The sequence below is a fragment of the Oryzias latipes genome, chromosome 11, assembly GCF_002234675.1.
Source record: "Oryzias latipes chromosome 11, ASM223467v1".
NCBI lineage: Eukaryota > Metazoa > Chordata > Actinopteri > Beloniformes > Adrianichthyidae > Oryzias > Oryzias latipes.
In genome coordinates this window covers 15579449-15595754 of record NC_019869.2, presented here as the reverse complement: position 1 = coordinate 15595754, position 16306 = coordinate 15579449, and the positions used below count along the sequence as shown (strand labels likewise).

General features: G+C 37.2%; 1 protein-coding gene across 1 annotated transcript; it reads left to right on the top strand.

Moving 5' to 3' along the window:
• Positions 1–2317: 2317 nt before the first annotated feature.
• Positions 2318–13915, top strand: LOC101164658 (cell division control protein 42 homolog). The gene is made up of 6 exons (XM_004074052.4): positions 2318–2485; positions 5775–5879; positions 10363–10435; positions 10565–10674; positions 11432–11629; positions 12178–13915. Exons 1-6 carry the CDS (start codon positions 2333–2335, stop codon positions 12265–12267), a joined length of 729 nt encoding a protein of 242 aa, XP_004074100.2. The 5' UTR covers positions 2318–2332; the 3' UTR covers positions 12268–13915.
• The last annotated feature ends 2391 nt before the right edge of the window (positions 13916–16306 follow it).

Below are 16306 nucleotides of genomic sequence, written 5' to 3'. Positions count from 1 at the left end.
AAAGCTCTTTTTGAGTTTCTTGTTGCTTTGCAACAGTTGCAACACAAATCTGACAGACACTGAGCTTTAACGCTTGATTTATTATTTCAATACACAGTTACATATTCAAAGGGAATTTTTTTTATTTTTCTGCTCACACATTTTTTGTTTATAGCATTTTCATGGTTCGTTTGGTTTATATTTTTAATTTACGAATATTTACCAAAACAAATTTAAAACAAATAAAATAAAAATATACTATAAAAATATTGAAGTGCTTTTCTGTAAAATTGGTCATTTTTTGCATATCTAAATGGAATCAATAACATTTCTTTATATTTATATTTAAGATAATAAGAAAGAGTAAAATGATGCAGAATAACAGCATCTACTTTAGATTACATTTACATTTATGACAGAAGCTTGAACATTTGTTTATTCCAACTTTACTGCTCACAGACAGGAGACAGTCAGTAGCTTGGTCATGATTTTCACAAAATACAATAAAAAAACAACAAATATTAGTACATTTCTCTTCATTGTCACACATATTCTAATATCTTTCCTCATCTTTCCTGTTGGCAGGTTGTCAAAATCTCAGTGTTGCTTAAACCTTTGTTTGTATAATGATTGTTGACTTACAGGCTTTGGAAAATACATTTAAAATACAAATACATTTGTTTGCCAATTACAGTTTTTGGTTTTGTTGTTTTAGCAACGTTCACCTGTAATTTTGGACACAGTGGAAAAAAATGCCCAGTTGCTATGGTAACCTGGATTTACCGAAATGCACCGGTGGAGCTGCTTTCATGCTGTATAGAGACAATGCAAGAGTTGTTAAAATCTGAATAAACCAACAAATTATGAGCTATATGGAGGAATAATCACAAGAAAAAGGACATTTTAGCAGTCTGTGAGTAAGTGGTCAGTTTGGTTCCTTTGCTTGCTGCAGAATACTGTTGAGCTGTGTCCTTGCCGCTTTAAAAACAGAGTGGGGAAGTTGCTAATACTGACTGGAGGGTGACACTGATACATGTTGACAGGTCAAAAGGGGTGAGGCCAGTATTTTTTCCCTTTACATGGCTGTGTGGTGCTTGTGTGTGCACAGGTGTGTGACATCCTCTCCTGTGATCTTATTTCTTTCTTGTGTGTGTTTGTGTGCACGGGCATGTGCAGAAGCCCACCTGAGTGCATATAGTCTGAATGTGCTTATCTATGGGCACACATGCGTGTCAGTGTGTGAGCGTGCAAGATAATCTATAATTAAATTCTCAAGTTTAATGGGATTATCTTTGAGAGACAAGCTGCAAAACGTCCTTGACATCCATCCCGCTGGTTATCCACAGCTGAGTGACTGATAGACACACATGTGGAGGGAGTGGGGTGGAAGTGGAGTGAAAAGAAGAGATCAGGAAGATGCTACAAAGAAATAAAAAGAAGAGTATAGACCAGTTAGAAGAGTAACATTAAAAAAAAAGTACTGGTATGTGAAGCTGGAAATAAAAGGGAGACCCAGAGGGAGAGGAAGGGAGAAAAATGCATTGTAATTATCTCTTCTACTGCTGTGTTACGCTGAAGGTCGGCTGGCCTTTTCCATTTGGCCAGTTTCCCCTCCACCTACAACAGACTGTCAGCCAGGCCAGCCAAAATAAACTCATGCATCAGCAGGGCTGCTTCGCGTCGCATTTTTTGTCAGCTGCAAGTACGAAAGTTATCACATAAAACATCTAATCATTCTTTAAATTTACTACACAAATACATCATTTGGCATTATTTAGATTTAAATAACAAAATATGTGTTGTGAGCCTAGCTTTCGTGTCTTTGAAATATAATTTCCTTATTGGAAAAGTATTTGGAGTGTGAACAATTGCAAATTACAATGATTTATTCACAGCAAAGTTAACAACCTGTCACATAAATTTTTAATTAGTAAATTATTTAAATACAACTAATAATAATAATTTGAATGCTATCATTCTCAAAATTATTGCAGTCATTGACCATTGTTCATTCTTCAGAATCTGCTCTTTGTTTCCCTCTAGCGGACAGTCAGGTAAAGGCATTTCTGTGGGTCAAGTGTTGAGTCATTCCCAAACTGTGGCATGAATTAATTGTGAGTTAATTGTTCAACCCTTTTAATAATAATTTAAACCACTTGTGACAAAATAGGTGAACTTTTTGAGGATTAGAAGTATTTTATTGACCTTTTGAACTACTTCGCATCAGACAACCAAACTAAATCGGTCACAAATTGGCTGATGGTTTTTACTTAATTCAGTGATTTAACAGGATTATGCCTATTTTTCTTAGTTTCACAAAGACACACCACCACGAACACAACGCACGAATAAAATGTCAGACACGTGTAAAGCACAAAACATCTCGTGGAACTTGAACAGAACACACGTTATTGTTCAGACTTCCGCTGGAACGGAAGTAAGTAGGAATGTACGTGAAGCCCTTGAACGCAGCACTTCACCAGCACTCAGGCTGAGAGCGAACGAGGTAAGAGCTGTCATTGAATGTGATTTATCGACGATAAGTAAAAGAAATTGATTCACAAACCTCAAATTATTTTTGAAAAGATGTTCCTGCTTTAAAAGGAAAGATTGTTAATTTGCTGCCGACCTTTTCTGTTAACCGGCAGCTGTCAAAACAAACGACTTCCTTTAGCTAACTAAACTAGCGGAGCGGTGAAGCCAAAAGTTAGAAGTTGCCGGTGAAGTTTAGGTTAACTAATCTGAACAAATTAACAACTCGGTCCCGTGTTACACGTTTATAATTAGTTCTTAGTTACATTTTTAGGCTGTTAAATGTATATATAAGTTGACTAAACAGGTGTTTTTCAGAGGGTGGGGGTCTGGCGGATGTGACTAATGTTAGCCCCGAGCTCGCTGATATTAGCAAGTTTCCTGAACTTTCAGTTGGATTTAGCTGTCAGACTATAGATGCTAAAAGTGTTTTAAACTTAAAACCATATTCTTAAGAGGATGTTTAGTTTTCCCCTTGAGACCCAACCGATAATAAGACCGAAACGTTTGTTGGTTGTTCCCCCGCCGCCATGCGGAAGTGTCTCAAAACAGAAACACTTGGAAGAAAGTTGGTGAAAAACCTAAATATATAACTTTCAAAATGATCTTTTTTTAACGGCGTTACTAAAGACTTCTGCACTCCTCGTTTCTAATTTAGTTTAGGATTATTTATTTATTTGTTTTTGTTGTGGTTTTGCCTGACCAGTATAGGGCTATTTCCTTTTTTTCTTTTTCTTTAATTCTTATATGAGTCAAAAGGCAAAACTGCAGAGCTTCGCTTCAAAGCCACTTTATAAAGGAAAAGAATATTAAAGTAATTTAAAACAAGTTTAAATGAAAAATAATTAGCACAGACAAAGTCTTCACTTTCTTACACGATTGCCATTAAAATCACGCAAAAACAGATTCATAAATACAATTGACATCCCAGACTGTTGTTTTTACATGTATTTAAATGATTTAACTCTTCTATTTGTTTATTTTTATGAAATCCAAATGAAATGAAAATCATTGTTCCTATTGGCATGATTGTGTATTATTTGTTAATAGACCATATGACTATGAACTGGTAGTTTTCAGTTTGTCTGGGACTTTTTCCTTCAATAACATTTCTTTTAAGCACCATTTAGTCATAACCTTTGTGCCTCTGCAGGCTCTAAATAAATGTCAACATGTTGCCTCTAAACAAAACAAAACTAACGTAAACATTGCAAGAACATATGAAATAAAATAAAAATAAAAACATTTTTTGAGGGAAAAGAAATTAGCTTGGAAATGTTGACTTTTGTTTTTTGAAACAACTGAAATCATGTCAGAATTGAAATATATACTTGTATTTGTTGCTTTTCTTCTTTCAAAGTGTTTTGTAAATCTCAATTATAGATGTAAAGTCAGTTTTTGTGGCAAAATTGAATTCAAAAGACGTGTTTTTTTATTGGCATGTTTAATTGCTTCACTTTGTCACATAATTACAGTTTCCAGTTTGTCTTTTAACTATTTTCAGGTAATTAGCTGTGTTTTGCTAACACGGCTTACATCCACTGACTTATATTACTTATCCTCTGGAGTTTCTCTGTTGTGTTCTTCATTAGCATGAATTTGATAAATGCTGAGTGTCCAGAGCCCAAAGATTTAGTCTTAAAATTGTAACAAAATGTCACTTTTCCTAAATAAAATAAAAAGTAAAAAAGTTTTTGACATTTCAACTTTTAAAGGTCTTTTAATGTTTTGGTTTTTTGTATGTTTTGACAAATACATTGAGTATAGAAACTCTAGAAGCGTAGGAAATTACTATTTTTAAAGTAAGATGAAACCTGTTTCATCTTTTGAATCTCTTACTGCCAGTGATTGTAAAACAGGCTCAACTTGATGCGTCAGATAACAGTGTGATTAAACTGGGAACGAAAGGGAAATGTTTGCACTAAGCATCCAGAGTTATTCCTACATACGCGTCTGTCCTGGCTGGTGTCGCCGACCCGTCGCACCAGGACCACCTTGTCCCTGACTCAGAGTTCAGCTGAATGCTTCTGCAGCCAAACAGCTCCAACAAAAAGCCAGTGAAGAGGTGGCAGAGCAGACTGTCTACCATTGTCCCTCTCAGCCGCCGGGTTTGTGAACTGCATACCGTTCGAGTGGTCACAGGTTTATTTCTCTATTATGAAGTAAACAGCGCTTTACAGCGTGGTCACTGTTGCCATCAACTTTTCTCGCAGTCGGCTCGCTGGTTTAGTCACGGCATTCCAGTTAGCCTGCCACCTGATGCATGCAGGCTGAAAGGCCTCAGTGTTTACACGCTGCTGAGGCACGCCGAACAATGAGAAGGGTTTTCATCCTCAATCTTTCAATTATTTCTCTGTTAGTCAGCTTTGTGTTTAAATCATTAGATCCTACAGCTTCTATAGTGAAAGTTGGGCTAAAATGACACATTATGAACAGGAATCTGCAGTTAAAATGAACTAAAGCATCATTTAAGATCTTTTTTTCGCATTTGAATCCATCTTTATTCACATCAAGTGTCATAGATTCACAAAATGCATTTTGTTATTTTGGTTTTCTCCAGCAGAAAGCTGCTTTGCTGTTTAATGTGTGCATTTACAATTTTAAGAAACTCTACCCCAGCTTTTGTTGAGTTTAAATGTCAAAGTGGGACACAAAACTCTGTTCAAGCAAAACAAGGGAAAAGGAATGTGAACAACTTAATCATGAACTTGTGGTTTAAATCAAATCAGGAAGTTAGCTGTGTTTTTTTTTTTTTTTTAATTGAAGCAAATATTCAACAAACAATCACGGCATGTCTGTCAATGACAACAATATCAATGCTGAGATAAAGGTAGACAAAAAACAAATATGAAAACAAATATAACTTTAAAAAAATAATCAATAAAGGAAGTTAGCTGTGTTGCACAGCCATAAATGAAATGAGTCAGAACCTCTGTCGAGGCTATTTGTTAAATTAGAGTTTTTAGTTTCAAAAAGCAGCTTTAGATTTCTGCCGTCTAACAGATTTGTAGTTATGGTCATGTTTCTTTGCCAAGTATCATTTTGCTTTTAAAAAATTAGAATTTTAATGATAAAGTCTTTGGATGTGCTCTTTTAGATGCAAATTTAATGTAGTTTTCCAGATGCTGTGAGTCTGAAAACTGTTTATTGCTGCTCTGAGAAGAATTGTATTTTTTTCCATCTTGACACTTCTAAAGACTACAATTCCTCTTTCATACGAGTTCCTTTCTTACATCTTGAATTTGCTGCATCCTCCCCCCCAGATGCAGACCATAAAGTGTGTGGTGGTGGGAGACGGTGCAGTGGGGAAGACCTGCCTGCTCATCTCATATACGACTAACAAGTTTCCCTCTGAATACGTGCCCACGGTGAGTAACCTGGAGCGTAAATCCTCACACATGCGGCGCCTTCTGATGCAACGCCAAAGAGACTCTCAGCGAACACACGGTGGCAGGGTTTGTTGGTGTCACACAGGAAGTGACACTGCATTGAACGGACATCACACAAATGAACTGAAATGCAGCTGATTCTTAAGGAGACAAAAGCAGAATGCTCGTCCTCATCTAGTAGAGAAACTCAATTCTTTTTGTCTTACTGTTGCAGAATTTTTTATTTTTGTCTGACAAATGGAATCGTAAAGATTTAATTTATTTTGAGATGTTTCACCCACTAGCTTTGAATCTTTTGCAGAAGGTCTTGAGCTTGTCATGATTGTTTATGTTGAAGTCAAACGATGGTGTAAGTGAAATCCTTTTCTCCCAAAGCCATGACCTCATGAAAGGGGGGCGTGGTCACTCCAATAAACCTGACAAGTTTATCCGGCAGGCCACGCCCATCACAAGCAGCTGATAATGAAGCGTCATGATGAGCACAAAAACATCTGAGGAAGATTGTAGGTTAGCAGTAAAACATCTTTATCATTTGTCGGAAAAATGCGTATGTTAGTATGTTTAGCGTTTGTTTATCAAGTTCTTTTCTTCTTCCACTAAAATTTGATATTTTTACTACATGAAAGTTCTGAACAAGGACGCAGCATCATCCTACCGTCTCGAAAAGCTGAAGACAAACATCTAAGATGCAAACGGGAGAACATTACACCACCAAGCTCACAGATAAAAGCCAATCCAACAGAAAAATCATGAACAAATCAAGAAAAGCTCTCGTGAAGGAAAGGATAAGGACAACTGTGAACTAAAACCACCTAAAATAAAAAAAGACAAATTCACCACACAAGAAGAGACATAACGGATAAATGCACAAACATTTGACCAGGAATTTGAAATGACAAAAAATAAAAATGTGGAAGAAAAACAGGAGTTCCGTTGGAAAACAGTCTGTTGGAAACAACGGAGCTGTGGGCTGCTGTTAACAGTCTGACTTTTAATAAAGATTTTGGGTATTTCAACAAAGCAATGATTGTTCATTTGGTTTTGTTTTTTTGACAATTTGTAATTCTTAAACAATTTATAGTATGGCTAATTAGATGTTGAGTTCTGAGGTCAGCTTGCAAGTTACTAAACTATAAATCTTGGTGTTTGGTTGAATGATTTACCGGTAAATTCTGTCTTTACGCTCCTACATGTAAACAATTACAGAGTTCCTGTTATATATATGCTGAGCAGCAGCAGCAGCAGCAGTTTGGTGTGTTAGGGACCCCTCAGGTTCTCCAGCTTAAGAACAAACTTAAGCTCCACTTTTCACGCAAAGCCCCACATTTTGGCTGCTGGATCTCTGAGTCTCACCATCTCTTTCATATTTTTTCCTTACAATTTAATCTATTTTTTTCAGTTTTCTGAGTTTGCATCAGTGAGAAGTGGTCATTTTTGTTTATCAAATATATTTTTTGTTTGTCTTTATAGTTGTGAAGATCTTGTGAATTGTGAGACATTTGAATGTGCTGCCATTGTTTGTTGGGTAAAAGTTTGACCAACTTGATTTAAGGCCACATTTTGAGGCTGGTTGGCTGCATGTAGGACATGGCGCATGGGAAACCAGGGTTCCTTTTCCAGGGTTGGGTATGAGCTGAATCCAGTGTGGGTCCTTGAGCAAGACCCTTCGCGCTACTGCCTAACTATGTAGCCACAAGGGGGCCCAAGTCTGGGTCCCCTGTGCCGGTCCCTCAGCCCAGATAAAATACAGGGTCGTGTCAGGAAGGACATCCAGCATAAGAATCTCTGCCAAACCGCCTGTGAAAGCTCACCCTCAGTGAAAGCTGATTGGCTGTGGCGACCCCTGAAGGGACATGCCGAAAGTTTAACAACAACTTGAGGCCATATTATCTCAAAGTTTTGTTTCTTGCATCAATGTGTTTAGTTTAATACTTCAATTCCAAATTCCTCCTTAAAATATAGAATTTGCTTATCTGTTCTTGCGATCCAAAAGTGCCAAAGCTGTTGGTCAGTCAGCAGCTGTTCTGAGTGTTTTTCTGGTTTATTGTCCTATTGTTTGTGTCAAACACACAACATCCCCTTCCTGTCTTCATTATCCTCTGAAGATAATCACAGCTTTCAAGTTGCAACTTAGAAACAACTTAGAGACAAATAAAAGTTCATTTGCATTTTATAAATGTGTAGTCCACAATTTACTGCTTTCAGAGAGAATCTGCTGTAACTGCAGATCATTAATCCCTCCGACTGTATGCAAATGTGTTTTTGTCTTAGCCTCTGCAGCTTTTCTGCATCTGGTTGTGCTGTTTCCTGTTAGTCAGCAGACTATTGACACAATTAGGAGAGAGGAAGTTTCCTCTAGAAAATATTTCTTAATCTCTGCAGGGGTTCCTTTATTTATTTTTATAAATTTCAGGCAGTTGAATATTACTGAATATAAAAATATAAAAACAAATATGAATAGAAGAGATAATGATGGATAGACTCTGATTCAGGTGGTATTTTTGCTTGTGTTTTAAGTCCTAAGTCAGAAGTTAAATTAGTTACATTTCAGACATTTAGATCAATCTGTTTTATTTTGGACAAAAATAAAACCTTTTTAGTCAGAAGACAAGTAAAAAATGGGTATGTGGTGAAAAGCATTGACCTGAGGGTTTCTTTTGTTTTTTTTTGTTTTTTTTAGAAAGCTTAAAAAAGTGTTGGTGTTGAGACGGTTCTTGGTTTTATTTCCAGTTTTCAGTGACTGCAGGATCGCCTTAGGTCTTTGTTTGTCAACAGTTTCATTTTTTTTTTTTTGAGTGAAAATGTTCGTTTAGTGAACTTCAATTTTACAGCAGTTTGTCATGCATAGAAATAAGTTTAACAGTGTTTGATACTTGTGAGTCATTCCAGCTGTACTGTTGTGACTTAAAGACCAGCACTTCCTGTTTGAGGTTTCAAAACAAAACTTCCAGGTCATCTTTTGCACGAGTGTCTCTAAGACGGGGCAGGTGATAGACTTCCTAGTTTTTATCAGAGTTCAGCTCCTCCTTCATGTTTCTTTGTTTTTCAACCGCACTTTTTACTGGAAACTCTTTCAAAGTTGCTTCCCAATATTTTTCTAATGTAGAGTAAAAGTTTGAAATGTTTGACCACTTTATCAAAGAACAACTATTGAAAAGCGTCCATTTTTTTCACCCCTTAATTTCATAGCAGCAGCGTCAGCACCATCTTTGCAGAGAAGAGTTTTTGTTTACTAAGTGTAAAATCATCAGATTTATTACTGTTCTATATGTAAATGTGCAAAAAGGTCTACAGATTAAAAACTTACTGGTCTGGGAATATTGAAACGAAAAAATCAGAGCATTGCAAAAACAGAAGTTTTTGTTTATGTATACTTTCATTAATAGGTTTGACACAAATCTATGTTCTATCATAAAAAGAACATGGATATCTGTGGTTTGCTGAGGTTTTATCAAATGCAAAATGAAAAAGTTCAGCTGCTGTGAGCCTCAGAAATTCTGTCCTCCTGCCAAACATGTCGTCTGGTGTTTTCAGATGTTCTCTCAGAGCTGCATCAGATCTTCCAGATCAGTCATTTGATCGTACAGAGATGACCAGGTGTGGCCATGTGAGCGCAGGAGGTGGGCGTGTCAAAGCCGTGGTTGGAATTTGTGCTCATGTAGACGGATTTAGTTTGGTTTACCTGGAATGTTGAGACCTTCCTGTTCTTTATTGCACTTAGAAGCCTGGAGGCATGGAAATGATGAAACCGGAGGGGAGGGGGAACTGAGGCACTGAACTTTTATCAGACTAGTGGGGGTCCAAACAGAGCAAATACTCTTTTTTTTTTTTTTTTTTAATTATTATTATATATTATTATTCCCACATTTTCCCGTTTATACCTGAGAGCAGCTCAATGCAACCACAGATCAATGTCTAGCCGCTGTTTGGGTTCAGAACCTTTCCCAACCCTGTCGATCCTGATTTTCGTGAACCACAAAGCCACCGTAGTTGAGAACACTCAACCTGACCATGAGTCAGCGATGTCAAATCTAAAGACTTGGTTTCGACCCGCATGAGGGTGGAGCATTGTGAGGGTGAGGGTTACTCCTTTGTTGGTTGTGTATTTTTTTTTCTGTTTCTGTCAATGATGTGAATCACAGCACACAAAGTGAGCCCTGGAGGCGTACCCTGATAGCAGACTTGTTGACGCTGCTTTATGAAAAAATGAACCCTATAATTAAAGCACATTTTTGGCATGAAGAATAACAAATGGCGTGCACAGAAGTTTGAGGTTGACTCATCTATTTCACTTTAGCTCATACATTGGCATTTGATTCCTACTCAAATTTTGGACAAGTTAACTTGTCACATTTGTGGTCGTGTTTGTTTTTGTGTAAAGGTGTAACATACATCTCTTTGTTTTTGGAAACCATAATTTAAAAGCCGTTTCACCCCCCCAACCCTCTTCTGTCTTCCTCAGGTTTTTGACAACTATGCGGTGACAGTGATGATCGGCGGGGAACCGTACACTTTAGGCCTTTTTGACACTGCAGGTACACATACATCTTCATACATACATTCATGTACATTCATATATCCTAAAACGAACAAACTAAGAGACAAAAAAATGTAGATGAATTTGCTTATTTTTACTCAGAATGTTTTTGTGTCGCCCCCTGCAGGTCAGGAGGACTATGACAGACTGCGGCCGCTTAGCTACCCTCAGACAGACGTCTTCCTTGTTTGTTTCTCCGTTGTATCTCCTTCTTCCTTTGAGAACGTCAGAGAAAAGGTTTGATATGCAGCGTTGCTTTTCATTACATTTGCCCAAAATATAAATTAATGAAGGAAAGAAATGCCTGAAACCAAATTTTTTAAAAAGGTTAAAAAAAATAATTTAAAAACAAAAAATTACAACTTTTCAAACCAAATTTTTTTAAACTATTTACTTTCATTAGCAGTTTCCTCCTGTCACTTGTCAGCCGTCCAACATTTTTATCATAGACGGAGAGTAATAATTTTTCTAACTGTAGAAATGCTAGTTATTCCAGCCGCTCTGTTCTGGGCAAAGATCAGGACTTCCTGTTTGAGGCAGATTTCAAAACAAAAGTACCAGGTCAGTTTGGCTATAAACTCAGCTACAGGATCAAGTCTGTCTAATTTAATTTTTTACCGGTATTTTGTTTCTCAAACAAATCTGATGTCTCAAGTCAAAGGTTGCTCTGCTTGTGTTTTTTTGTTTTGTTTCATGTTTTGTTTTTTGTGAAATCTGCACACAAACACACACACACATGTGGTATCCCTAGATGGCAGTATGAGTTCTGTTGCTGATGACATTTTGTGTTCACATTTTTATTCATTTTTGACACACATAGTCTGTTAAAGTATTCACTCTCCTGAAAATATTAAAGATAACAGAAAAAACTTTTAAAAATGGGATGAATCAATGTAACATTAAATCACCAGTAAAATGTATCCTTAGCGTACATTTCTTTGAGTAAACGTAATCACAAGTGAGCCAGCTCTGACCTGCAGGTTGTTTTTCTCAGTGGGTGCCAGAAATCTCCCACCACTGTCCACGGACGCCCTTCCTGCTGGTGGGGACTCAGGTGGATCTGAGAGACGACAGCAACACTTTGGAGAAGCTGGCAAAGAACAAGCAGCGAGCTCTGGCCTGTGAGAGCGGAGAGAAACTGGCTCGGGAGCTCAAAGCCGTCAAATACGTGGAGTGCTCAGCCCTCACTCAGGTACGGCAGGAAGTCACAGCTTTAGTGCTTTGTGCTGTTTAACGCGTGTGTCCGGATAAAAACACACATACGGTTTGTGAGATAACAGCAGGTGTTTATCCCGGTATTCATTACAGTCAGGATAAACAGGAAACCTGTTTCAGCTTTTCTTTTTAAAATGATGCCAAATTCTTTTTATTGAGCAAATATTGGTTCCAGAGGTCATTGAATTTTCAAAACTTGTGCATGCATGATTACCAAAAATAAGACTAAGGTTGAAAGAACACAGTAAGCAAGAGTAATGGAATAATAAACAAACACATTTAGTCAAAATGAAAGATGGCCGTCTTGTAAACGTTTCATCTCAGACAACTTGTCAGTAAGTCCTGAAATCTTTGCAGAAACTCAGTTCAGCTCAAACTGATGTGATGGAGAGGAGATTTTCTGGTGGGAATGTCAAAACAAATAGGAGATTAGGCTTAATGAGACCCCCGCCCTAAACTTTTCCTTTTTGTTTGTGCTCTTTATGTTCATCTCTCCTTACATGTCTCATTTCTTCTGGTTCCCAGAGAGGTCTGAAGAACGTCTTTGATGAGGCCATCCTCGCAGCTCTGGAGCCTCCAGACACCAAGCCCAAAAAGCGCTGCGTCCTCCTATAGACGCCACGAGAAGAAGAGGAAGTGAACATGGAAGACATGAATGTTCACATGAAGAGAGGGATCTGGAGGGGGAGGGTGGGTGAGGACGACGTGTTAAAGCTGTGCCTTTAACCTCAGTGGCTTAACTTGAGGGTGACGTTGGAATGAGCAGTGGCTTCATTTTTACTGATAGATGCATGTCGCCCCAATCCGACTAACGCATTTAAACACTCCTCTCTGAGCAGGAAACAGAGTCTTAATAATGGCAGGAAGCAGGCTGGGCGATGGAAAGAGTTAACCGCAGATGCCTTTAAGACCCGAACAATAGCAGGATTTACATTTACAGTTGAAGCTGGAAATCATCTCCAGAAATAATTGATCCCTTTTGTGATATAAATCACTTTCTTTTTTCCAGAATTTTCCACCTGGTTTTTCTGTGAGGAAATTCCCCCTAAAAAAACGATTCCTCCTCTTCAGACTCAAATTCTCCGCACAACAGTGGCTTATAGATGAAATCTTAACATGGATTATGTGTTGATGATGATAAAAACTGTAGGCTGATGTTGGAAAATAAAGTGATGATGGTAGAAAAACAATATGGCATTGATTATTTTTGTTAGTATTATTGAAGACAAATCAAGTCTCTGAGTGTTTATGACTTAAGAATTCAGAGTAATAGTCTGACCACTCACGGCTGAATATTTAAAAACTGCAAATTGATGGTCAGATTTGACCTAAAGTGCTGCAGAACAGAATTTGAATGTTTTCTCTCAGTTGTTAACCCTGAGGCTGCACTGTTTAACCGCACACAGAATCGATGAAGCACCTCAGCGTCCAAGCATCACTCCCAAGTATTTCTTCAGGAATAAAAAAGGTTTTCTGTTCTGCTGTTTAAAAAAAAAAGCCTTAAATAAAACTGCCTCCTGAAGCTGATCGACTCTAATTCTGAATCCTCTCAGCAAACTGCCCAAACTTTGTTTTTATTAAATGTGTCATTTAAGGACTTTTCACCTTTTGTGAAGATGTGGCCAAACAGTTAACGGTTTGACACAAACTACTACTTCTTTTAGTTTTTTTTTTTAACTTTCTCTCTGCTCTCATTGCGGGCTACTGCTGTCAGCGCCTTCTGAAGCCTTTTAGGAAACACCACCTAGTTTAAAACACGTTGTTGGTTTCTGAAGATTATATAAATGCTAGGAAACCTAAAAAGGTTAAATGAATCGGCATGAATTGCCTTTAAAAGGTTCAATTTTGAAAACGAGAATCCTTGTCCTCTAGTGAAAACTGAAGGAATTTTTAGTTTTCATTCTCCACCTTTACTGACTATTTGCCTCTAAATGTCCTGAGCTTCCATTTTGACCTGCTGTTGCCATTTTTTTCTTTCAATGTATAGATGAATATAGGTATTATTTAGCATGTATAGAGTTTTCCTTTTGGTTGTTTCTTTGGGGAAATTATTCTTGCAGAAGTGTTGAAATGTAAAAGTTTTTATCTCCTTTATATTTTGCTTTCTCAACAGTTTAGTGCCAAAAGGGGAAGTTTTACCAGTTTGGTTTAAAAACTAAGAGATCTTGATAAGCTCTTTTTGGCAGACTTTAAAAATATATTTTTAAAAGACAATGTTGGAAATGGTGGGTGTCTGGAAATAATAAAAAGAAATGCAGTTCAACATCTTTTTAGCTTGACTTGATTGTATTTTGTTGGCATGAGTTATTGCTCTTTTGCAGTAAACTGGCCTGTTTTGAGGGTTAACATTTATGGATAAAATGCAGAAAATGTTTAGTTTTTGAAAAACACAAAACCACATTTTTAGCACTCGTTATCCAAAAAAATGTGGAGAGTAGCAGCCTTAAATTTATCCCTTGTGCTATCCTAGGCACTTTAACATTGGGAGTTGGGTCATCTAGACCCGCTAGACAGTGCCCTGAACCTTTTTTCTTCAATGATTTGTGATCTTCACTGGTGTCCATGGATTACATGAAATCTTTCCACCTTTATCCACCTTTGTCATGGTAGGAATAACACATCAAAGTAAGGGTGGAGTCATCTAAGCTAGCACAAGGGTTACACATGCAAAATAATTTATGTATTTGTTTGTTGGTGAATGTTTTGGCTTGAATATTCATCAGAAGGGTTCAAATTCCCCAGTGATGTTTCAGGTTTTACAGTTGATGTTGTGCTCTACAGTGAACACTAGGGGGAGCAGTTTCATCAGTTTAGATGCTGTTTGTAAACAAACTGTCCTCATTTTGATTGGCAGTCTAAAATGGATCCCTTTTCCTGAAACAACATGAAGGCCCAAAAAAGCTCTTCATCTTAAACCTCTTCTTCCTTTGTCTTCCTCATCTCCTTTCAACACCTTTTTAGCTGTGCTGTTTGCTTTGAAAAAAATTTGTTATTTAATAACTTTAAGGGGCAGTGAAACATAAAGCTGTTGTATTTTAAATTCATTAATAATAAGCTAAGCTAGAATATTTAATTCTAACATCCCGAAAAATCCGATTTGACCGTTTAGGTGAAAGTCTAGATTTTAGGCCTAAAACTAAACCGTTTTACACGATCTTACCTTGTATTACTGGAAGAAAAAAAGACAACTATTTAGTTTAACATGAGCTTTAAGGCGCTACTGTCTTTTAAATGTGTTTTTTAAGACGTTTGGATCAGATTTTCTTTTGAGTATTGAGTGGTTTTGTTGCTTCTTTCAGTTTTACTGCTTTTGAAAACTGGAATTAATACAGCTGCTTCCGTATCCAGACATTTTTTAATTTAATTGTTATTGACACCCTTATGAGAGTGAATTTTAAAAGCAAATACAAACTTGGAACTGAAGGTTTTCACTTAGGATGCAGAGCAAACCTTTAGCCTTTAAGGACATTTAAAAGGCTGAAACCATGGCTTCCACTTTATAGAAATAACCCACTGTTCTGGATTGCTAGGTTGGTCGTTCTAACGGAAAGTTTCTTTTTAAGTTTTACACGACTTGAAGCTTTTGCCAGCTATTTTTTATGAGACTAAAGGAAAACCAAAAGTACAAACTAAGATCTTCTGAGGAAGCTGAATGTAATGATGGCAGAACGTCTGAAGTATCTGGTAAAACAAAGGATTTAAAACACAAAGAAAAGCAGAAAAGAGATGAGAATATCTCAGAAAATGTGCAAATTCTTTGCATTGACTCATGAACTCCTGATCAATGTGTGATATAAGCCCCTAACTTGAATATTTATACAGTGTTATTCGGCTATAAGCTTTCCAATGGGGTCTCTTGACAACATTGTGTTCTAAGAGAAACACAGTTTTTAAGGAAAATGGACAAGCAGCTGGTTACTGACAAAAAGCTGGACTGCGGTGGCAAAAGACCGGATATTTCCAACAGTTGACCTACACTTTATACATTGCCTTCATACTACTACATAATGAGAACAAAAGAAAACTATCTGGAAGAGATGCCACAACCTTCAAGATTCAAAAAAGGTGTTTCAAACAAGTTTAGTGGACTAATGGATAGTTTTAAAAAAGGCCACCATGAGAGACTAATGGAAACAAGTCTCATATTGATAAAGATTATCTTTATAGTCCTCGAAATGTAAAAAGATGCACTATAACCCATCTTGCCTAATTTGATTCTTAGCCAGAAAAGTTAGCAAACTCATAAGTTCACGGAGGGAGGAGCTTAAAGGAAGAATGGGTTCAAACAGGTAAACTGATCATCAGGCCAAATAAAACGGTACTTTTGTTTCAGGGTTCAAACAGATTACACAATCAGTATGATTGACTGATATTTGTCAATTTTGTCAGAATGTAGCCCGTAAAGACAGAGCGTGTATATAATAACCTATTGATCTGCCTCCAACAGTGAACTGAAGTTGTGTTAATCTTTGCGTAGCAAAGTTGTTGTTTTGTGAAATAACATTGCTTACTTTCAGTTTCACTTGGACTCACTGGAGAATCTTGACCAGTTCCTGAAAACTTTGTTGTGTTTCTAAAAGTACCTTTCCCGCCTCTGACTGTTGGCTTGCCTACTGAGTATTATTGGATGTCCATCTGACCTCGTTATGTATGC